The sequence below is a fragment of the Aedes albopictus genome, chromosome 2 (genome assembly GCF_035046485.1).
Source record: "Aedes albopictus strain Foshan chromosome 2, AalbF5, whole genome shotgun sequence".
NCBI classification, from domain to species: Eukaryota; Metazoa; Arthropoda; class Insecta; order Diptera; family Culicidae; genus Aedes; species Aedes albopictus.
Genome location: NC_085137.1, coordinates 356,269,022 through 356,286,765, shown reverse-complemented (window position 1 = coordinate 356,286,765; position 17,744 = coordinate 356,269,022). Strand labels below are relative to the sequence as shown.

At 41.3% G+C, this 17,744-nt stretch overlaps 1 protein-coding gene across 4 annotated transcripts in view; it reads left to right on the top strand.

Moving 5' to 3' along the window:
- LOC109407440 (band 7 protein AGAP004871) overlaps positions 1-17,744 on the top strand; it is a 501,977-nt gene that overhangs the window by 467,878 nt on the left and 16,355 nt on the right. For all 4 annotated transcript variants that reach the window (XM_062852801.1, XM_062852802.1, XM_062852803.1 and 1 more), the window contains one exon: positions 10,208-10,317. In XM_062852801.1, the coding sequence (XP_062708785.1) occupies positions 10,208-10,317 (110 nt within the window). The remainder of the gene's footprint in view (positions 1-10,207; positions 10,318-17,744) is intronic.

Here is a 17,744-nt window from a genome sequence, read left to right as displayed (position 1 = left end):
AGCACATGATGAAAGAAGCCTTGATGAATATATAAGATTGAATTTTCATAGCAAAATGCCCACAAAATACCACATATGAAAATGAGTTTGTGGAGTACTGAGTAAAAAACACAGTGTATTTAGCTATCAACAATCATTTTCTTTGTAAAAATATATTCTCAATGGTAAACCAACATACACACCAAACGCTTTCAGCAATATTTTGCTGAATTTTGCCGAGCTGAAGGGTTCGGCAAAGTTTGATGAATTTTTGCAAAACGTTACTGGTGATCAGCAGAGTTTACTGAACAAATCAGCAAAAATTTGCTGAATTTCAGCAAAATGTTTACTGAAACCTTCAGCTCGACAAAATTCGGCAAAATTTTGCTGAAACACTCAATTGATTTTTGGTGTGTATGATTATTTTATGATTTTTTTAGGTTTTTTTTTCTCAATTTTTTATAATCAAATTTTGAACATAACAGATTTAACTGCAGGAAACTACAAGGGCATTGCATTTTCAGGCATTTATTGGTGTATGGAGATTTATGTCCCAATTTACAAAATTGATTCCAGTTTGTAAAAACGAACTTCGTTAAAAGATTCAAGGCCAGATTTGGAATCTACTATAATGGATCTACCGAGAATAAGAGGCCTTTCATTGGAAAAATAGTCGAAACAAAGTTGTACAGCAGATTGTTTGCAAGGGTTGACGAATGACAAAAATAACAACAATTTTTATTTGTTGCCCAAAAAGTTTAATAAACTCGGTTTTAATGAAAATACGTCTAAGATTCTTAACTGGTTGAATGAATCATAGTTAAAGATAAACTATACCATGCCTGTCGCACTATCAAAGATATCCCATTTTACGGTACCACAATGGGTTCAAACAGCGCCCTGAAAAGGATATGAAGCGTAAAGAGAGCCTATAGCTCTTTACCACAGCGGGTTAGAACAACAGAATATCCTGACGATTCAGGTTTCTGAAGTCAGTTTCACGGAAACGCAGTTGCGCAAAAACTAGACAGATTTTTTTTCTCTGTTCGGAACATAAACCACTGCAGTAGTGCACTCATAAGCGTAACTAGGTCATAGCTCTAGGGGGGGCCAAGGCCATGTCGATATAGATTTTTTATACTAAAAAGAAACTTTTCACCTGAATTGCGTGCTTTTTTTCCGAAATTGATTTTTCTGGAGGGGGCCAGGCCCCCCTGGCCACCCCCTATTTACGCCAATGAGTGCACTACGACCAAAATTTGATCTATTGTGGTAAATCCCGTGTCCTTTGTATAGTGCATGTCGTATTACTTTATCACCATTGAGAAGTTATAAAGTATTCGGTTTTGCTGCAGTAGTCATTTTCAACTTAATCGCAAGGGAGGATTCTGATTGATAGATACCGCTTTGAACACGCTCCTTTTTCAGTCCAAATCGGATCCCCTAACGATAAAGTCAAGAAATGATACCGATATTGACCATGCATCGGAACCCTAGTCCTTACTGTTTCAAACTAGTGGGTAAATCTCGCTGAGACCAGCCCACTATTTACACCTTGTCTTCAAAACTGTTTGGTTGGTGGTTGGTAGCGATTTTCTGAAAGTCCTCACTAAAAAAGTAGGGAAAATGTATGTGGTTACTCAAATTGGTGGACCCCCCGTTAGTTAGAGCCACAACAATTTTTGCAGACCCCTCGATTTCAGTCAAATGGTGGCTTATTTAAACCGTTATAACTCGAAAGTTTCTACAAAAAACCCCCAGGTGTCAATCTGAAGCTTTACCCAACACTTACCGGGATAGCTGGCTCAGGGCCAATGAAGTCATCTGATGCTCCAGTGCGAGCCAACTCATCAGTCAATTCATTTCCAGCGATGGTAGAATGGCCATGCCCGGGTAGAGCGAAATGGCAAATGAAGATCAAATTTTACCATTAAAATAGAATGTTTGAATGGCAAAACTTGCTATTAGTTGAAATAAGAGTTTAAATAACAATAATTATAACTAAATTTCTATGGCATAACAACAGAAGAATAACTGATTTTGCCATTGTAATAACAGAATAATAGCAAAAATAATGTCAAAATAATAACATATTTTAATATGATGGTAAATTATGTTATTTTTTTATATTATGGCTGATAGTTTGATAGTAATTTTTGTTATTATTATGTTATTATACTGTTCAATAATAACTCATTAATTACAAGTTTTACAATGATAGCATGTTTAGTTATCTATGGGTCATCCTGAGCTATTCATGAAAAACTAAAGAATTGCAAATTTAGATATGATGACAAAATATGTTATTCCTTAGTTATTGGTTTGTTATTCACCTCTACCCGGGAGGTACCCATAAAAGGTGAACAGCGTTAGCTGAATTCAGCTACGCTATTTGAGTTCTACAAGCGATAGCTATCTTCGACCTAGAGTTGGTCGAAGCAAGTGCTTTAATAGCAATCTGGCTATCTGAACAGAAGTATATTATTTTGTGCATTACGTGCTGCTGTAATGCCGCACATAAGAGCAAAGATATCGACCTGAAAAACGGTGCAGTGTCTACCAAGTGAGTAGTATAGATCCAGCCTTAGCTCACGAGAATGAACACCATCACCTACTCGACCTTCGATATCAGTGTAACATACGGTGCTGTCTAAAATACTTCTCTCCAGATCAGGGATGCCAGATGATTTTTTGAAAAATCTGTATCACGCTTTCCAATAATCTGTATCCCATGCAAAGTTTTGGTGACAAATCTGTATTCCATACAACAATAAAATGGCCCCTCAAGCTTAAAAATCTGTATTTCATATAAAACGAAATCTGTACGGATGCTCAAAAATCTGTATAATACAGATAAATCTGTATATATGGCATCACTGCTCCAGATATTCAGATGTCTACTCTTCCCGGGAAGGGAATTTCGTGGAAAATGTCCTATATGGGAAATAACAAGTAATTGTAAGATCACTTAGAGCAAGGACAATTTGGTCCCAATTAACCAAAAGTGGAAAAAACGAGGTATGTGTTGAACTACGGTTCACAGGAGTTTCCTCTAGTAAACCGAGTATCCGTAGGCGGTAAGTGCAAGAAAGTGCTTCTTGTTTGAGATGAATGTGTAGAGGGGCAACGTCGAAGAGAACTTCGAGCGCTGCCGTGGGAGTTGAAGAGAATGCTCCAGATTCGCCCTTAAACACATCCTTTGGAGATGGCCTAATTTTGATTGGATCGTTCTCACTTTGCCCTTTTGCCACCACAAAAGACATCCATAGGCCAATATTGGACGAACAACAGTTGTGTAAATCCATTTCATATATTTGGGTTTGAGACCCCAAGTTGTACTAAAGGTCCGCCGGCATTGCCCGGAGGCCATACAAGCTTTCTTGATTCGGAACTCAATATGAGGTGTCCAGGAGAGCTTGGAATCAAGAATGACTCCAACGTACTTTACCTGTTCAGTCACATTGATTTCAGAATCGAAGAGACGCAAAGGTCGAACACCATTACGGTTTCACTTTTCCGTGAAAATAACAATAGATGTTTTACTCGTATTTACCGAAAGGCCATATTGGCGACACCATAACTCAACTACCTGAAGAGCGTTTTGCATCAGGTCAAAAAGGGTGCTGATTGCTGATGCACATACCGACTATCAATGTTAGGTAGTCGTCGGCCGAGTCGTCGGCAAATCCATAGGTAGGAAAACCGCTATTATTGAGTTGCCTCAAAAGCGTATCTGCTACTAGATTCCACAAAAGTGGTGATAAGACTCCCCTTGGGGCATCCACAAACACTCAATTTTCTAATCGCCGCTTGACGCAATGTCGAGAAGAGATGTCGGTTTTTGAGCGTTTGGTGAATCCAATTGGAAATCATTGGAGATATACCATGACCCCGTGCGGCTTCCAATATGGCATCGAAAGGCACGTTGTCAAAGGCACCCTCGATATCTATGAAAACACCCAAGCAGGATTGCTTTTGAACGAATGCCTTCTCGATATCGTAAACAATTTTGTGTAAAAGAGTCACAGTGGTCTTTCCAGATTGGTAAGCATGTTGGTTCACATGAAGAGGCACATTGGTCAGATGAACATCACGGATGTGATGGTCGACTATGCGTTCTAAGCATTTCAGAAGAAAAGAGGTCAAACTGATAGGTCTGAAGCTCTTTGCTTCTTCATACGACGCGCGACCCACTTTCGAAATAAACTTCACAGTAATATCCCGCCAGGATTTGGGAATATACCCTGTAGCAAAACTGCAAACAAGTAGTTGTTTCAAAACATGTTTGAATTGATCAAATCCCTTCTGAAGCAAAATAGGAAAATCCCATCTGCCCCAGGAGATTTTAAAGGAGCAAAGCGATTAAGTGCCCATTCAATCGATTCTAAAGCTATGATACTCCGAGCCGAAGCTAAAGAATCATAACTACAAGAAAAGACATCAGGTTCATCCGAAGATGTAATATCCACACATCCGGGGAAGTGTGTACTGAATAAACATTCCAAAACTTCGTCATCAGAGGAAGTGAAATCACCATTTGGCAAACGAAGTTCGTTCACTTGAAAATCCTTAGATTTTGCAAGGGTTTTGTTCAATCGACTGGCTTCACTCAGACTGGAAACATTTGTACAAAGGTTTTTCCAGGTCTTGCGAGCCGACCTGAAAGCCTCCGATTCAGCCGAACGTCGTCTGTTCCAACACTTTCTACATTGTTTCCTGAGCTTCGCCAGATCGGAGTTCCACCAAGGGGTTCCTCTTGTGGTCTTCACAGACCGCAGAGGGCAGGCTTCTTCTTGGAGTGTCAATGGATGGTGAATATCCATGAAATTTGGCTGCAACCAAATCAGTATAAAGATCCCAGTTTGTTGACCGGGGATTCCTGAAACGCAAAGTTTGCGAAGTAACATTCACATGTTCAAACAAGATGTAGCGATGGTCAGATAAAGATTCTTCATCTGACACATGCCAATTGGTCAGCTCATGACTAATTCTGCTAGAGCAAAGCGTTATGTCTAACACTTCCTCTCTACCAGATACCATGAAGGTTGGGCGGTTACCTATGTTAAGTAATCCAAGATCTGTTCTACTTAAGTATTCCATCAAACTGGAGCCTCTCAAATTGATGTCTGAGCTGCCCCAGATTATATGGTGAGCATTAGCATCACTGCCAACAATTAGCGGAAGGCCTTTTGAAGTGCAGTATGCAATGACTTGCTTGAAACATCCGAAATTTGTGTCAGCCTTATTTACCGCATGATGAACCACATCATGCGGTAAATAAGGCTGACACAAATTTCGATTTTCTCTAATGTCACCCCCCCTCGGAAAATTTTGGTCTGAATTCGACATTTTGAGGGGGGACACAAATAAATTATTCATAAATTTAAAAACTTTGAACTGAAATTAGAGTTGTCGAGAAAATTTCTTAACAAATCCGATGAGTTTCACGATTCTGCTTAATTGTTTGGGTAATTTTCCATCAAATGCATTTATTATTTACTATCCCCCCCCCCCCTTGACGAGTGAACGAGAAAAGTGACAAAAGAAGAAAATGAGATTTGTTCCGGCCTAAACCGAACAATAAACGTATTTCCTGTTGAGGTTCCCAACAGATACATCGATTGTGATAGCACATACATCTCTGGTAGTTAGTTCAGAGATGAGTGTAGCAACGATTGCGTTGTTGACAAGCACACATGCTCGAGGCATGACACGTGAGTTTGCCATTTCATTTTTACTGAAAGTAGCAAACACCGGATTCACAAGGTTTGCTAGATAGAAATTCCCTTTACGAAAGTAAGGTTCTTGGACTAACGCCACTTGGGCTGTACCATTTTGCATAAGTCTACAAAGATTGATCGTTGCTGTTCTTTTGTGCTGAAGATTGATCTGAGCTATCCTAACCGTAGCCACTACCCAAACTAGGCAAGATTAAACTCTTAACAATCACAGCACAAAAAAGAACAGCAACAATAAAGCCAGATCGGTATCGATTTGAGTGCGCCAAAGGCGAGGATGCACAGAATACACTGTGTAAAACGCATAATGCGAAACCATATAGGTGAAAATTTAAACTACTTAAAAACATCTTCATATTCCCGCCCTTATTCAGCCTCATGTATGAGATTGAAGAAGGGCAGCTGATTGTCTCGGAGAAACACAAGGTCCACCGCGCTATTGCTCCGGTTAGCACAGTAAGGGCAAATACTGTGGAGGGTGCCCTGGTACTCCACAAGCTCCGTTTGCGATTAGGTTTTTATAAGACCCCCCTAACCATTCATTCCTAGGCACGGTAAGCGTAAAGCCGCATAACACCATGAATTAGGGGTCACCTGATTAGTGAATTCCTACCACTGGAACAGGCGGTCCGTAGTGCTATTCTTAGCCAGTTAAACTAACCGCTAGCGACACTACACAGCTATCTAGGCTCATCGGGAAAAGAAGTTAATGTTGGTGATCAACTTCATACGGGCCCGAAAAGTCGAAGCTACAACTTTGCCGAAGACGTCAAACCTCTAAAAATGATTTCGAAAAAATAAAAATTTTATCGCACTTCTAGGGGGATTAATCATTTATTACATTTTATCAAAAGATGCCTTTTAGCATGCGGAAAAACTTTATAGAATACGTCAAACCTCTAGAACCAACCTAAAAAACCTTAATTAATCCACCTAGCGGTGATGGCGCCTTTCTCGTGCCTTCGAAAACACATTTCAACACAACTCAAGTGACATGTTGATGATAATCGCACTTTCATACGTATAACAGAAATCAATTTCATGGCATCAAAGATCATATCGCTTATCTGGTTTTTGATTTTAAGCCGCAATCTTGATGTTTTAGCCGCCATTTAGGATTAAAGTCCAACAGCTTGGAAATTCTGGTCGCTATTTTGAGCCCAAAACTCCATTAACAGCCGCCATTTTATACCCATATTGAACGGTTTCAGAGCCTAAACAGCTGCCATCTTGAAGTTTATACTGCATCATGAGTTTTGAGACGTCATCTTGGATATTTTAATCTTCATTTTTGTACTCCAGACTTCGTCCCAATACCAGATATACCCATATTGCATGGTTTTGAGCCTAAAACTCCATTAAACAGAAGTCATTTTGAGCTTTGAGCTGCCATCTTGGATTTTAGACCACCATCTTCAAAACTCCGTTTGTCATTTTTGCATTTTTGGAGCCCAGATTTCTTCCCCATATCAAATATACCCATATTGCATGGTTTCAAGTCTTAAAACCTCTTGAATTTTGAGACGCAATCTCGGATATTTTGGTCGCCATCTTGTATATTTTATTCGTCATTTTTGAACTCCAGACATATTTCCAATATCAAATATACATATATTGCATGGTTTTAGAGCCTGAAACTCCATTAAACAGCCGTCCATATTGAATGTTGAACCGCCATCTTGGATATTCTGGTCGCCACTTTTGGAGTCCAGGCTTCTTCCCCATACCAAATATACCCATATTGTATGATGTCAGGTCCTTCAACTCCATTAAACATTCGCCATCTTGAATTTGGAGCCGCCATCTTGAATATCAGGCTGTCATCTTGAATTTTGAACCGAAATCGTGGAATATCTGGTCTCCAGTGTTCGTTTCCGCACAAAATTCGTAAACCATGCTAAAGGTTACAAAAATCGCCGCAGTTTGAGGTGTGATGGGGCTTGGTTCAGTTTTATATACGGCCAGTTCCACCGGTGCTGGTCCGAATCACTGAAATGGCCATAACTCCGGAATGCCTCGACCTATCCGAACCATTTTTAGTAGCAAACAATGCGGTAAAACTCCGGTTCGGCTCTAGCTATAATCCGAAACAAAACATGTGAAGTTCAATTACTACGTAACAGTTGAGATTTGACCATATGCGTACACATTTTTTTCACCATTAATGATCCTCTATCACTCCTTAAAAAGTTTGCATTCATCCATCGGGACCCCCGGAACTGGTTCCGGAACACTATCGGTTCTGATATGGTCTGATACTGTTTTCCTGCTAACCGTTCATCGAGTTACTGAAAATTTCGCTGTTTGATGTGTCCAGTCTTGTTAGCGATCACAGTCTTTGACATCTTTTCGTCGATATTCGGCTGCCTTTGTCTCCAACATTCGCAACACAAGCGATCAAACTACTGTACGGAACAAAAATGTCGATTGAATGCGCTTGATCACGATTGCGTCTTCGGGAGATGGTTCAGTTTTTGATTTTCCTGTCTTTCCCATAAAGAGAGCTGGTTTGGATAAATGTATGTGTCGTAATCGATTTATCACACACGAAAAATTAATATTATAATAATCATAATCAAAATTGACTGAAACCTTGCAAAAAGCTGGAATTAGACAAATGTCATCGTGTCAGACGACGATGATTTGATCCACTTTTTTGTTTATTGATCTTCGTTCTGCCGCTCGTGTTGTGTGTAAGAGGTAGCGGTCGCGCTCAAATGAAGTAAAGCAAGCTGACACCCGACCACGGCAACGAAACGAAGGTAGTGAAAAGTGTCGAATGTTTACAAGCCTGGATGTGCCGTATGCATGGGTTTGGTTCTCTTTTAAATTTGGCAAATTCCGGCGGGACATCCGAAACCGGTTCCGGAACGCTACCGGTTCTGATATGGTCTGAGACTATTTTCCTGCTTACCGTTCATCAGATTATCGAAAATGCCGTGGTTTGATGTGTCGCATGCATAGTTTGGTTCTCTTTTATATTTGACCACTTCCGGCGGGACATCCAGAACCGGTTCCGGAACACTACCGGTTCAGATATGGTCTGATACTATTTTCCTACTAACCGTTCATCAGGCTATCGAAAATGCCGCTGTTTGATGTGTCGCATGCATAGGTTTGGTTCTCTTTTATATTTGGCAACTTCCGGCGTGACATCCGGAACCGGTTCCGGAACACTACCGGTTCAGATATGGTCTGATACTATTTTCCTACTAACCGTTCATCAGGCTATCGAAAATGCCGCTGTTTGATGTGTCGCATGCATAGGTTTGGTTCTCTTTTATATTTGGCAACTTCCGGCGTGACATCCGGAACCGGTTCCGGAACGCTACCGGTTCAGATATGGTCTGATACTATTTTCCTGCTTACCGTTCATCATATCATCGTAGTTTGATATGTCGCATGCATGGGTTTGTTGTATTTTCATGTCTGACCCCTCCCAGGGGTACCGGTCCGGAACACCTAAATGGCCATAACTCCGGAACGGCTGGACCGATCCGAACCATTTTCAATAAGAAACAATGGGACTATATGCCGCGTCGAATGAACCGTCGGTCATTAAAATCGGTTGAGGTTTAATGCCAAAAAGTGATGTGAGTTTTTTGTACACACACATACACACATACACACACGCACACACACACACACATACACACACATACACACATACACACACACACAGACATCACCTCAATTCGTCGAGCTAAGTCGATTGGTATATGTGACTCGACTCTCCGGGCCTTCTATCAAAAAGTCATTTTTGGAGTGAACATATAGCCTTTCCTTCACTTAGTGTACGAGAAAGGCAAAAAGTTATTTAAGTTTGATCGCAAAATCATCGATTTCGAACACTGTGGCTGGGGACAAACGGGTTAAAGAGGGATGGTCCAGAAACGGTTAAGCAGCATACGCTTTTTATTTAACTGCAGCCACTAAATTAGGCTATTGGCCCAGATCCAGTCAGAGGCGTTGTCAATTCAGCGCAGATTCAACAGAGTAAATGCGCACAAAAACATTATTAATTCGCTTTTCAATTTTATGTCACTTGGTTACATTCATGTTATTCACAGCAGTTTCAAATTTAAATACTCATCTCAATAATTCACTTACTCAACAAACATTACTAACCAGTGCTATGTGCTACATAGTATATCATAAAACAGATTAAATATAGTAAAAACATTTTTATCAGCCTTTATTATCTACCGATGAATGACTACCACCAATTTGTAATAACAGCAATATCACTATCCACGTGGACACCGATTCGCGTTAATGCGCAAAATTAAAATTTCATTGAAAACTTTCAACGTGCTCGTAGTTATATTTCACTTGATACCCACCTATCTGCAATTAAACTTTTCAACCAGGCTTCGTCACACCAAATGCCCACAGCGCATAGCACCGAGCCTCAATCGTTTCGCCCGATGCATCCTACCTTAGGTATACTCCTAAAAGAAAACTTTCTTCTCATTTCCGTTCCATTGCAGCCGAGGATGACTCCAACGGGGAAGCTTCGACGTGCGGCCGTATTCTCATCTTTCTCTCCTGGGTCCTGGTGGTGCTGACGATGCCCTTCAGTCTGCTGGTGTGCTTCAAGGTAGGTGCTTTTCTTGGTGGGGGTGGGTGGCAAAACTTTAATTCGATTCCATTTCATTACCGCCCCAAGTGTTGCTCGTCAACAGAGTGTTTCGTGTCGGAAGGGTTCCTGCCGCGCGTGTACGTACGAGCACGAGGAGAGAAATTGTTGTGCCGAAAAGTGCCTAAATTTTACTGCTTCCCGCTGCTGTTGTGTGGTTAGGATGGGAGTCTTCGCTTTTACTGCCCATTTGCGAGTCTAATGAAGCGTGGAATTAAATAGACTAGGCAGGCAGACAGCTATTACTTCCGTTGGCGGCACCGGTGGCCGGAGACCAAGAAGCGTTGGCCAACCAAATTTGCATGGATGAAATGTACTGCTCGGCAAACACGAAAAGTTTGGAACGAGAATCTACTCGTGACTATATAATTCATTAAAATTTGCTTGTGGTGGGAAAAGCAGAAGCTTTATTACTGGTAATTTTTCTGCACAGCTGAGCAGTGGTTATACTTCTAACAATAATGTGTTAACTGAAAATTAGAATAAATATTTTGAATGGAATTTTTTCTGTGGGATGGATATTATGGTTGTAAAATATTAGCAATGAAAAGAATAAAAAATAATGCAGACAAAATAAACGTTCTTAATCGCAAAGGCACGTAGGGTAATGGAACCTTTCTTTGCATTAGAACCCATATTCAACCCAAAGGTCCCGAAGACTAGAGATGTGCACCTGCGATATGTTTTGCTCCGCACCGCCAAATATTTAGATTTTCCAGCCCGTCACCGTCTTAAAACTCATCACGTCTCTGACCGTAATATTTCCCTACAATTTTCAGGGAGCAATGCGTAAATCGTCCTTCACTTGATCGACCCATCTAGCTCACTGTGCACCACGTGTTCTTGCACCGGTCGAATTGGTTTTGAGAACTATTTTAGTCGGATGCTTTCCAAAATGCTGATGACGTTACCCGCCCACCATAGTCTCCCAATTTTCGCGCTGTGGAATGTCCAAAGTAAGCTCGATTTCCCGCCACAATGCGTCTCTGAATTTCTCTGCTGGTGTCATTGTCGGCGGTCATCAGTGAGCCCAAGTACCCGAATTTTTCAACCGCTCCGATTTCGTCACCGTCAATAGAAATGCGGGGTGGCGGGCCCTGTGATTCCTCCCTGGAGCCCTTTGCCATCATGTAATTTGTCTTCGACACATTAATGACTAATCCGATTCGCCTGGCATCATTCTTTAGTCGGATGCACGTTTCCGCCATTGTCTAAAATTTCCGAACTATAATATCAATATCATCAGCAAAAACCAAGCAGCTGAACGCACTTCGTGAAAATCCACAGTTCCACTGGTGTTTATCCCCGCTCTCTTTATTACACCTTCTGAAGTAATGTTAAACAGCAAGCACGAAATACCATCACCTTGCCGTAACCCTCTGCGAGATTCGAAGATACTCAGGTATGTCCCTGATATTTGAACTACGTACATCACTCGATCCATCATCGCCCTCATCAATCGAATCAATTTATCCGGAACTTCGTATTCGTGCATAATCTGCCATGGCTAATCTCGATCGATGTGTCATACGCCGATTTAAAATCGATGATCAAGTGATGTTTGGGCACGTTGTATTCGCGGCATTTCTGCAACACCTGGTGGATGGCGAGCATTTGGCCCGTTGTAGCGCGTTCATCCATGAATCCAGCCTGATATTGCCCCACGAACTATCTTGCAATCGGTGATAGACGGCGGCATAACATTTGAGAGTATCTTGTAGGCAGCGCTCAGTAGTGTGATCGCGCGATAGTTCCCGCAATCCAACTTGTCGCCCTTTTGTAGATCGGACACACGATACCTTCCATCCATTCCTCCGGTAATACTTCCTCTTCTCATATCTGCCCGAGCAGGAGAAAATAGCTGAAGAATAACTAACTCAGGTATGGAAAACCAAATACCTACAACCTGAATAAGGGGCTGTCCATAAACCACGTGGTCATGAGGGGGGGGGGGGATTGAAAAGTCCAAAAAAATGACCACGTGGTTTATGGACAGCCCCTAAGGTATTAAGAAGCCCTGCATAAGAGGTAAAATACCTAAAATAATAACTGATGTGTATTCTGTACATAACACGTCAATAATGACATCAGGTATGGTAATACCTAAATAATAATCGGCAATTTCTTCATACAAATATGTAGCCATTTTTCCATAATTGAATAATACCTCAAGCAGTCCTCAACACCAAACCAATAACTCGTTGAGGTATTTTATCAATACCTACAAAATACCAAACTAAGTTATTTTCAATACCTGAACAACCGATCAATACCTTGTCTTAGTATGATACCTGGCTTTGATATACTGCAGTTATGTGTCAGTTATTTATTCCTGCTCGGGTTGGCAATGATTCTGTGTAGTGCTCTCACCAGTGCTTCTCCACCGTATTTAAGAAGCTCGCTTGATTGTTGATCTGCTCCAGCGGCCTTGTTGTTTTTCAACCGGCTAACCTCCTCCTCAATCGCTTGGAAATCAGGGGCTGGAAATCTTTCATCCTGCGCACGTACTCCTAGAGCTGTGACCACGCCACCTTCGGTGCTTGCAACGTCACCATTGAGGTGCTCATCGTAATGCTGCCGCCACCTATCGACCACCTCACGCTCGCTCGTGAGAATATTACCGTGATTATCTCGGCACTTGTCGGCTTCTGACACAAAGTCTCTGCGCGAGCGGATCAGCTTCTCGTAGAGCTTCCGTGTGTCCTTAGCGCGGAACAGCATCGTTTCACGATCTCATTTTTTTATGGCGCTTCTTCCTCCGGAAGACTGAGTTTTGCCTTTTCCGAACCTGTCTATAACGTGCCTCATTCACCATTATCCGATGTTGCAAAATTTTTGCCCATGCTACATTCTTCTCGTTTTTCAATTGTTCACATTCGCCGTCGTATCAGTCGTTTCTGTGATTCAGTGCCGTGGTGCCGTGGAGATCAACATCAGCAAGGACCTCAAGCAGGCCCTGCGGAGACTTCGAAAATCTATTACAGTAGCCAAGCAGACCATGCAAAACTCATGAAAACTGCGGCAGTAGCGGTAGAAATCACGAAGACAAAGGTTTCGAGGTCTACCTAGATGGATTAATTCAGTTGCCACCATTGCAGGTACCTCAAAGAGTGCGGGTGATGCGAGTGCTTTTGACAAGCATCCGCAGAAGCGTGTGAGGCAGCCGTTAGGTTAGGAGCTACCAGACGGCGCCCGCACCTTCAACCCCCTCCCCGCCACATTGGCTCTGGCGTGGTGGACCTGTTTTTCCGCACTACTCGGGGGATTTAACATGTATAAATCAAAACCATAACTTAGGTAGTGGTAGTGGTGATGTCAACCCCTTCGCAAGGAGTGGGTTGTTGAGGTCTCCGGTAAGGAGAAGTGAAGAGTTATGTGCGGGAAGCTGCGTACGCAGCTCAAGCGTGGGAGCTCCGGTTCACACCCCAGCAAGCCAGCCGTTGGAGATAATGGATGGGGCCTGGGTGCTGAGGGCCGTCAACCAAACGAAAAAAGGACTGCCCTTAATTGAAGTGGCTGAGCAGCAGCTTGGCAAGATCATCGACTTCGCGTCCACGAAGTCGAACATTAGGAAGGACATGAAAACGGCCTTGTTTCGACTTCGTATGTCGATGGACGAGGACCAGCAGGAATACGCGATAATGACTACAGCAGCGCCGGAACCTGTGAAAAAGAAGGTGTCGAAGTTTACCCAAACGGAGGCCTTCGCAATCACAGGTATTCCAAGAAGTGTGGCGGATGTGAATACACGTGACAAGCACTCGCTGAAGCGGGCGAGGCAGCCGTCGGGTGAAAAGCTGTCTGGCAGTGCCCGTAGAGCCAGGCGTATAATAACCCCGAAGGTCGGCAGCAATGCCGGTAAGTCTGACCCCAGCCAGGATTGCCGGAAACCTGGGAAGGGTGGGCCTGAAAAGGCTGGCCCATCCCTGAATGAAGGGAACAAGGCGTTGCGCCCGTTGATAGGCCTTCAGTAGCCACAGAGTAGGGCGAACCAAGGGAGGACCCTCCTTGGACTAAGGTGGAGCGGAGGAAGAGGAAGACGAATCCGCCGGTAGAAGTACAGGACGCGAAGCCAAGGCGTAGTAGAGTACGTGCCAAGCGTGAGAAAGCGAAGCGCTCGTCATCAAGACGGAACAGTCCAAGTACTCGGACGTCTTGGAGACGATACTAAGCGACGCATAGCTTGGGAGTCTTGGAGTCGATGTACGACGTATTAGCCGTACTCGTACGGGCGAGATGATCCTGGAGCTGAAGTTCCGGAAGGAACACAAGGGCGCCGCCTACAAGAGGCTAGCAGAAGAGGTCCTTGGTGAGGGTGTTGAGGTGAGGGCTCTTACACATGAGGCAACTCTGAAGGTCAAAGACATTGACGAGATCACCGAAGTGGAAGAGCTTGTCACGGCACTGTGGCAATAGTCAGGGACACAAATAGCTTTGGTTCAGCTATCTGTGGCGGACGTTAAAAAGTCCGTTAAAGTAGGGCGAATAAAGGTGGGCTGATGTGGTCTGAATGTCACCTGGCATTCCACGAGCATTGGCGTAGCTAGGGGGGGGTTCCAGGGGTGCCTGGCACCCCCTGGAACAAATTTGGCACCCCCTAGAATTTTTCCTTGTCAGTCACCTAAAATTTAAAATTTCGCACAATAAATTCCAATATTTATTGATGGCACATTCGAATAAAACTTAAACACACCCAGAATTGCTTACAGGGGATGCTCAAAATAACTGGGACAGGTAAAATTTTCACTTTTCAAAAAATGTTCAACTCGCTGTAACTTTTCGAAAAGGGCATCAAATATGCTCAAATTTTTACTGTAAGTTCATCAACTAGTTGTGTATCAGTGGTCAAAATTTGGAAAAGGGCGAGCCATTCTACACGAAGTTATAAAGGCTCTAGAAAAAGGTAAATTATCCGATAGCCAACTTTGATCTGTTATATATCCGGATTCAATGAACCGAATGCAATAAAATTTTAATCATTTATGACTAAGATAATAAACTTTGAAAAACAATTTACTTAATTTAAAAAAAAAAAAAAGACGCGGACACCGTCTTCAGCCAAAGGCTGTACAGACTGAACATAACACATTGGACAAGGGACACACGGAGCATGCACCAGTGGATACGAAGAAGAAACTATTCTCACGAAAAGTTTTATCGCCCGGAGCGGGAATCGAACCCTCACCCCACAGCATGGTGCGATTAGAAGCTTGGTGACCTTAACCGCACGGCTACGAGGCTCCACAAATTACTTAATTTGAAATTAATAATAAGAAAAAAAGTTATGACGGTTTCATTAATTCTATGTTTTTTTAGTAAATTTAGCTATTTTTTATATGCATTCCATTACTTTTTCAATTTAATGCCGGTTATTTTGTTACTTCCTTTCAAAACATATTCATATTGAAGTCAATTAGAGGGAATTTAAATGAACTATAATTACTATCTCAAATTTTGAAACGATGATGAAGTTTTGGATAAATTAATGGTATATTAGAAACATAATCCAATCGTAATAATTTTCTTTCGTTTAAAGAATTTTAAGTTTAGTCGAAAGTTTTTGATAGCTCATTATGTAAGTCATAAATGATCAAAATTTCATTGCATTCGGTTCATTGAATCCGGAGATATAACAGCTCAAAGTTGGCTATCAGATATTTATACCGTAAAATGGGGTAACTTTGATAGTTTTTCAGCGATTTTTCTTAATATTTTTCCATGTAACAGTATTTCCCCGAGTTTTATATTTTTAAAACAAGTACTGGGGTGTCAGTTATCAATTGCAATTGAAAGATTCGATAATTTTGAATATTTTGGGTGACTTTTAGTTTTTCATATGAGCGAGAATCAGTTTTTCATTTTGGGGTAACTTTGATAGTGCCCTGAAAAACACTTCAAATCTTGAAAAATAATCACAGATTGAAATCTTAGGAGTTTGAACATGATGAGAGAAGCCTTGTGGAATATATCAGATATAATTTTTATATGAAAACATTGATTTTTACTAATTTCTACATATAAAAATGTGTTTGTGGAGTAGTGAGTGAATAACAGAGTGAATTTAGGTATCAAAAATCATTATCTTTGTAAAAATTTATGTCTAACGGTACATCAACATATGATTACATGCTATTCATGGTAAGTTCTCTTATTTTTTGGGTTGTTTTAAATGTTTAATTAACAAATTTTGAATAACACTGATTTATCTACAAGATATTACAAGGACATTGCATACTTTTAGGCGTTTATCAATGTATGGAGATTTATGTCACAATTTACAAAACTGCTTCCATTTCGCAAAAACACACTTCGTTAAGAGATTCAAGGCCAGATTTGGAATCTACTATGATGATTCTCACGAGAATAAGAGTCCATTAATTGAAAAATAGTTGAAACGAAGTCGTATAGCAGATTGTTTGAAGGGGTTGACAAATGACAAAAATATTAACAATTTTTATTTTTTGTCCAAAAAGTTGTATTTAAACTAGGTTTTAATGAAAATACGTCTAAGATGAACTTCCATATGTATTAAATTGATCTACGTTTGCCTTTTTCTTAACTGGTTGAAGGAATCACAGTTATAAGATATACTATGCAATGCCTGTCGCACTATCAAAGTTACCCGCATTATTAAAGATACCCCGTTTTACGGTACCTTTTTCAAGCACCTTTATAACTTCGTGTAGAATTGCTCGACCTCTTCCAAATTTTGGCCACTGATACACAACTAGTTGATGAACTTACAGTAAAAATTTGAGCATATTTGATGCCCTTTTCGAAAAGTTACAGTGAGTTGAACATTTTTTGAAAAGTGAAAATTTTACCTATCCCAGTTATTTTGAGTATCCCCTGTATATACCTGTTGTACGTTTTGGCGTTTTGGATGTTGCCAAGAACAATCAACAGACTTCTCCATGGATTCCTGCAGAAATACTTTATCTATTCGTACACTGAGTTCTCTAGGCTTTCTTTATGGATTCCTCCCGTTATTTCTTTAATAAACTTCCCTCAGGAATCTCCAGGAAGTTCTGATGGGGTTGTACATACTATAAATTTCTGTAGAGAATGATCCAGCAATTTCATGTAGGATTTCTTTAGAAATTCTTACTATGGTGCTTTTTGGAATTCTTCTAGAGATTCTTCTAAAAATTTCTCTTGTGATTTCTTCAGGAATTCCTGGTGGGATTATTTACGACAACCTTCCTGGATCCTTCCAGAAGTTCCTCCGGTGATTCTTCCAGAAATTCCTGCAGAGATTTTATTCAGAGATTCTTCCAGGAATTTGTCATGAAATTCCTCCAGGAGCTTATATTGGCCTTCCACCGAGAACTGTGGCTAGGATTACAGCAATTTCTATTAGAACTCATCCAAAAATTCTCACTATGGTA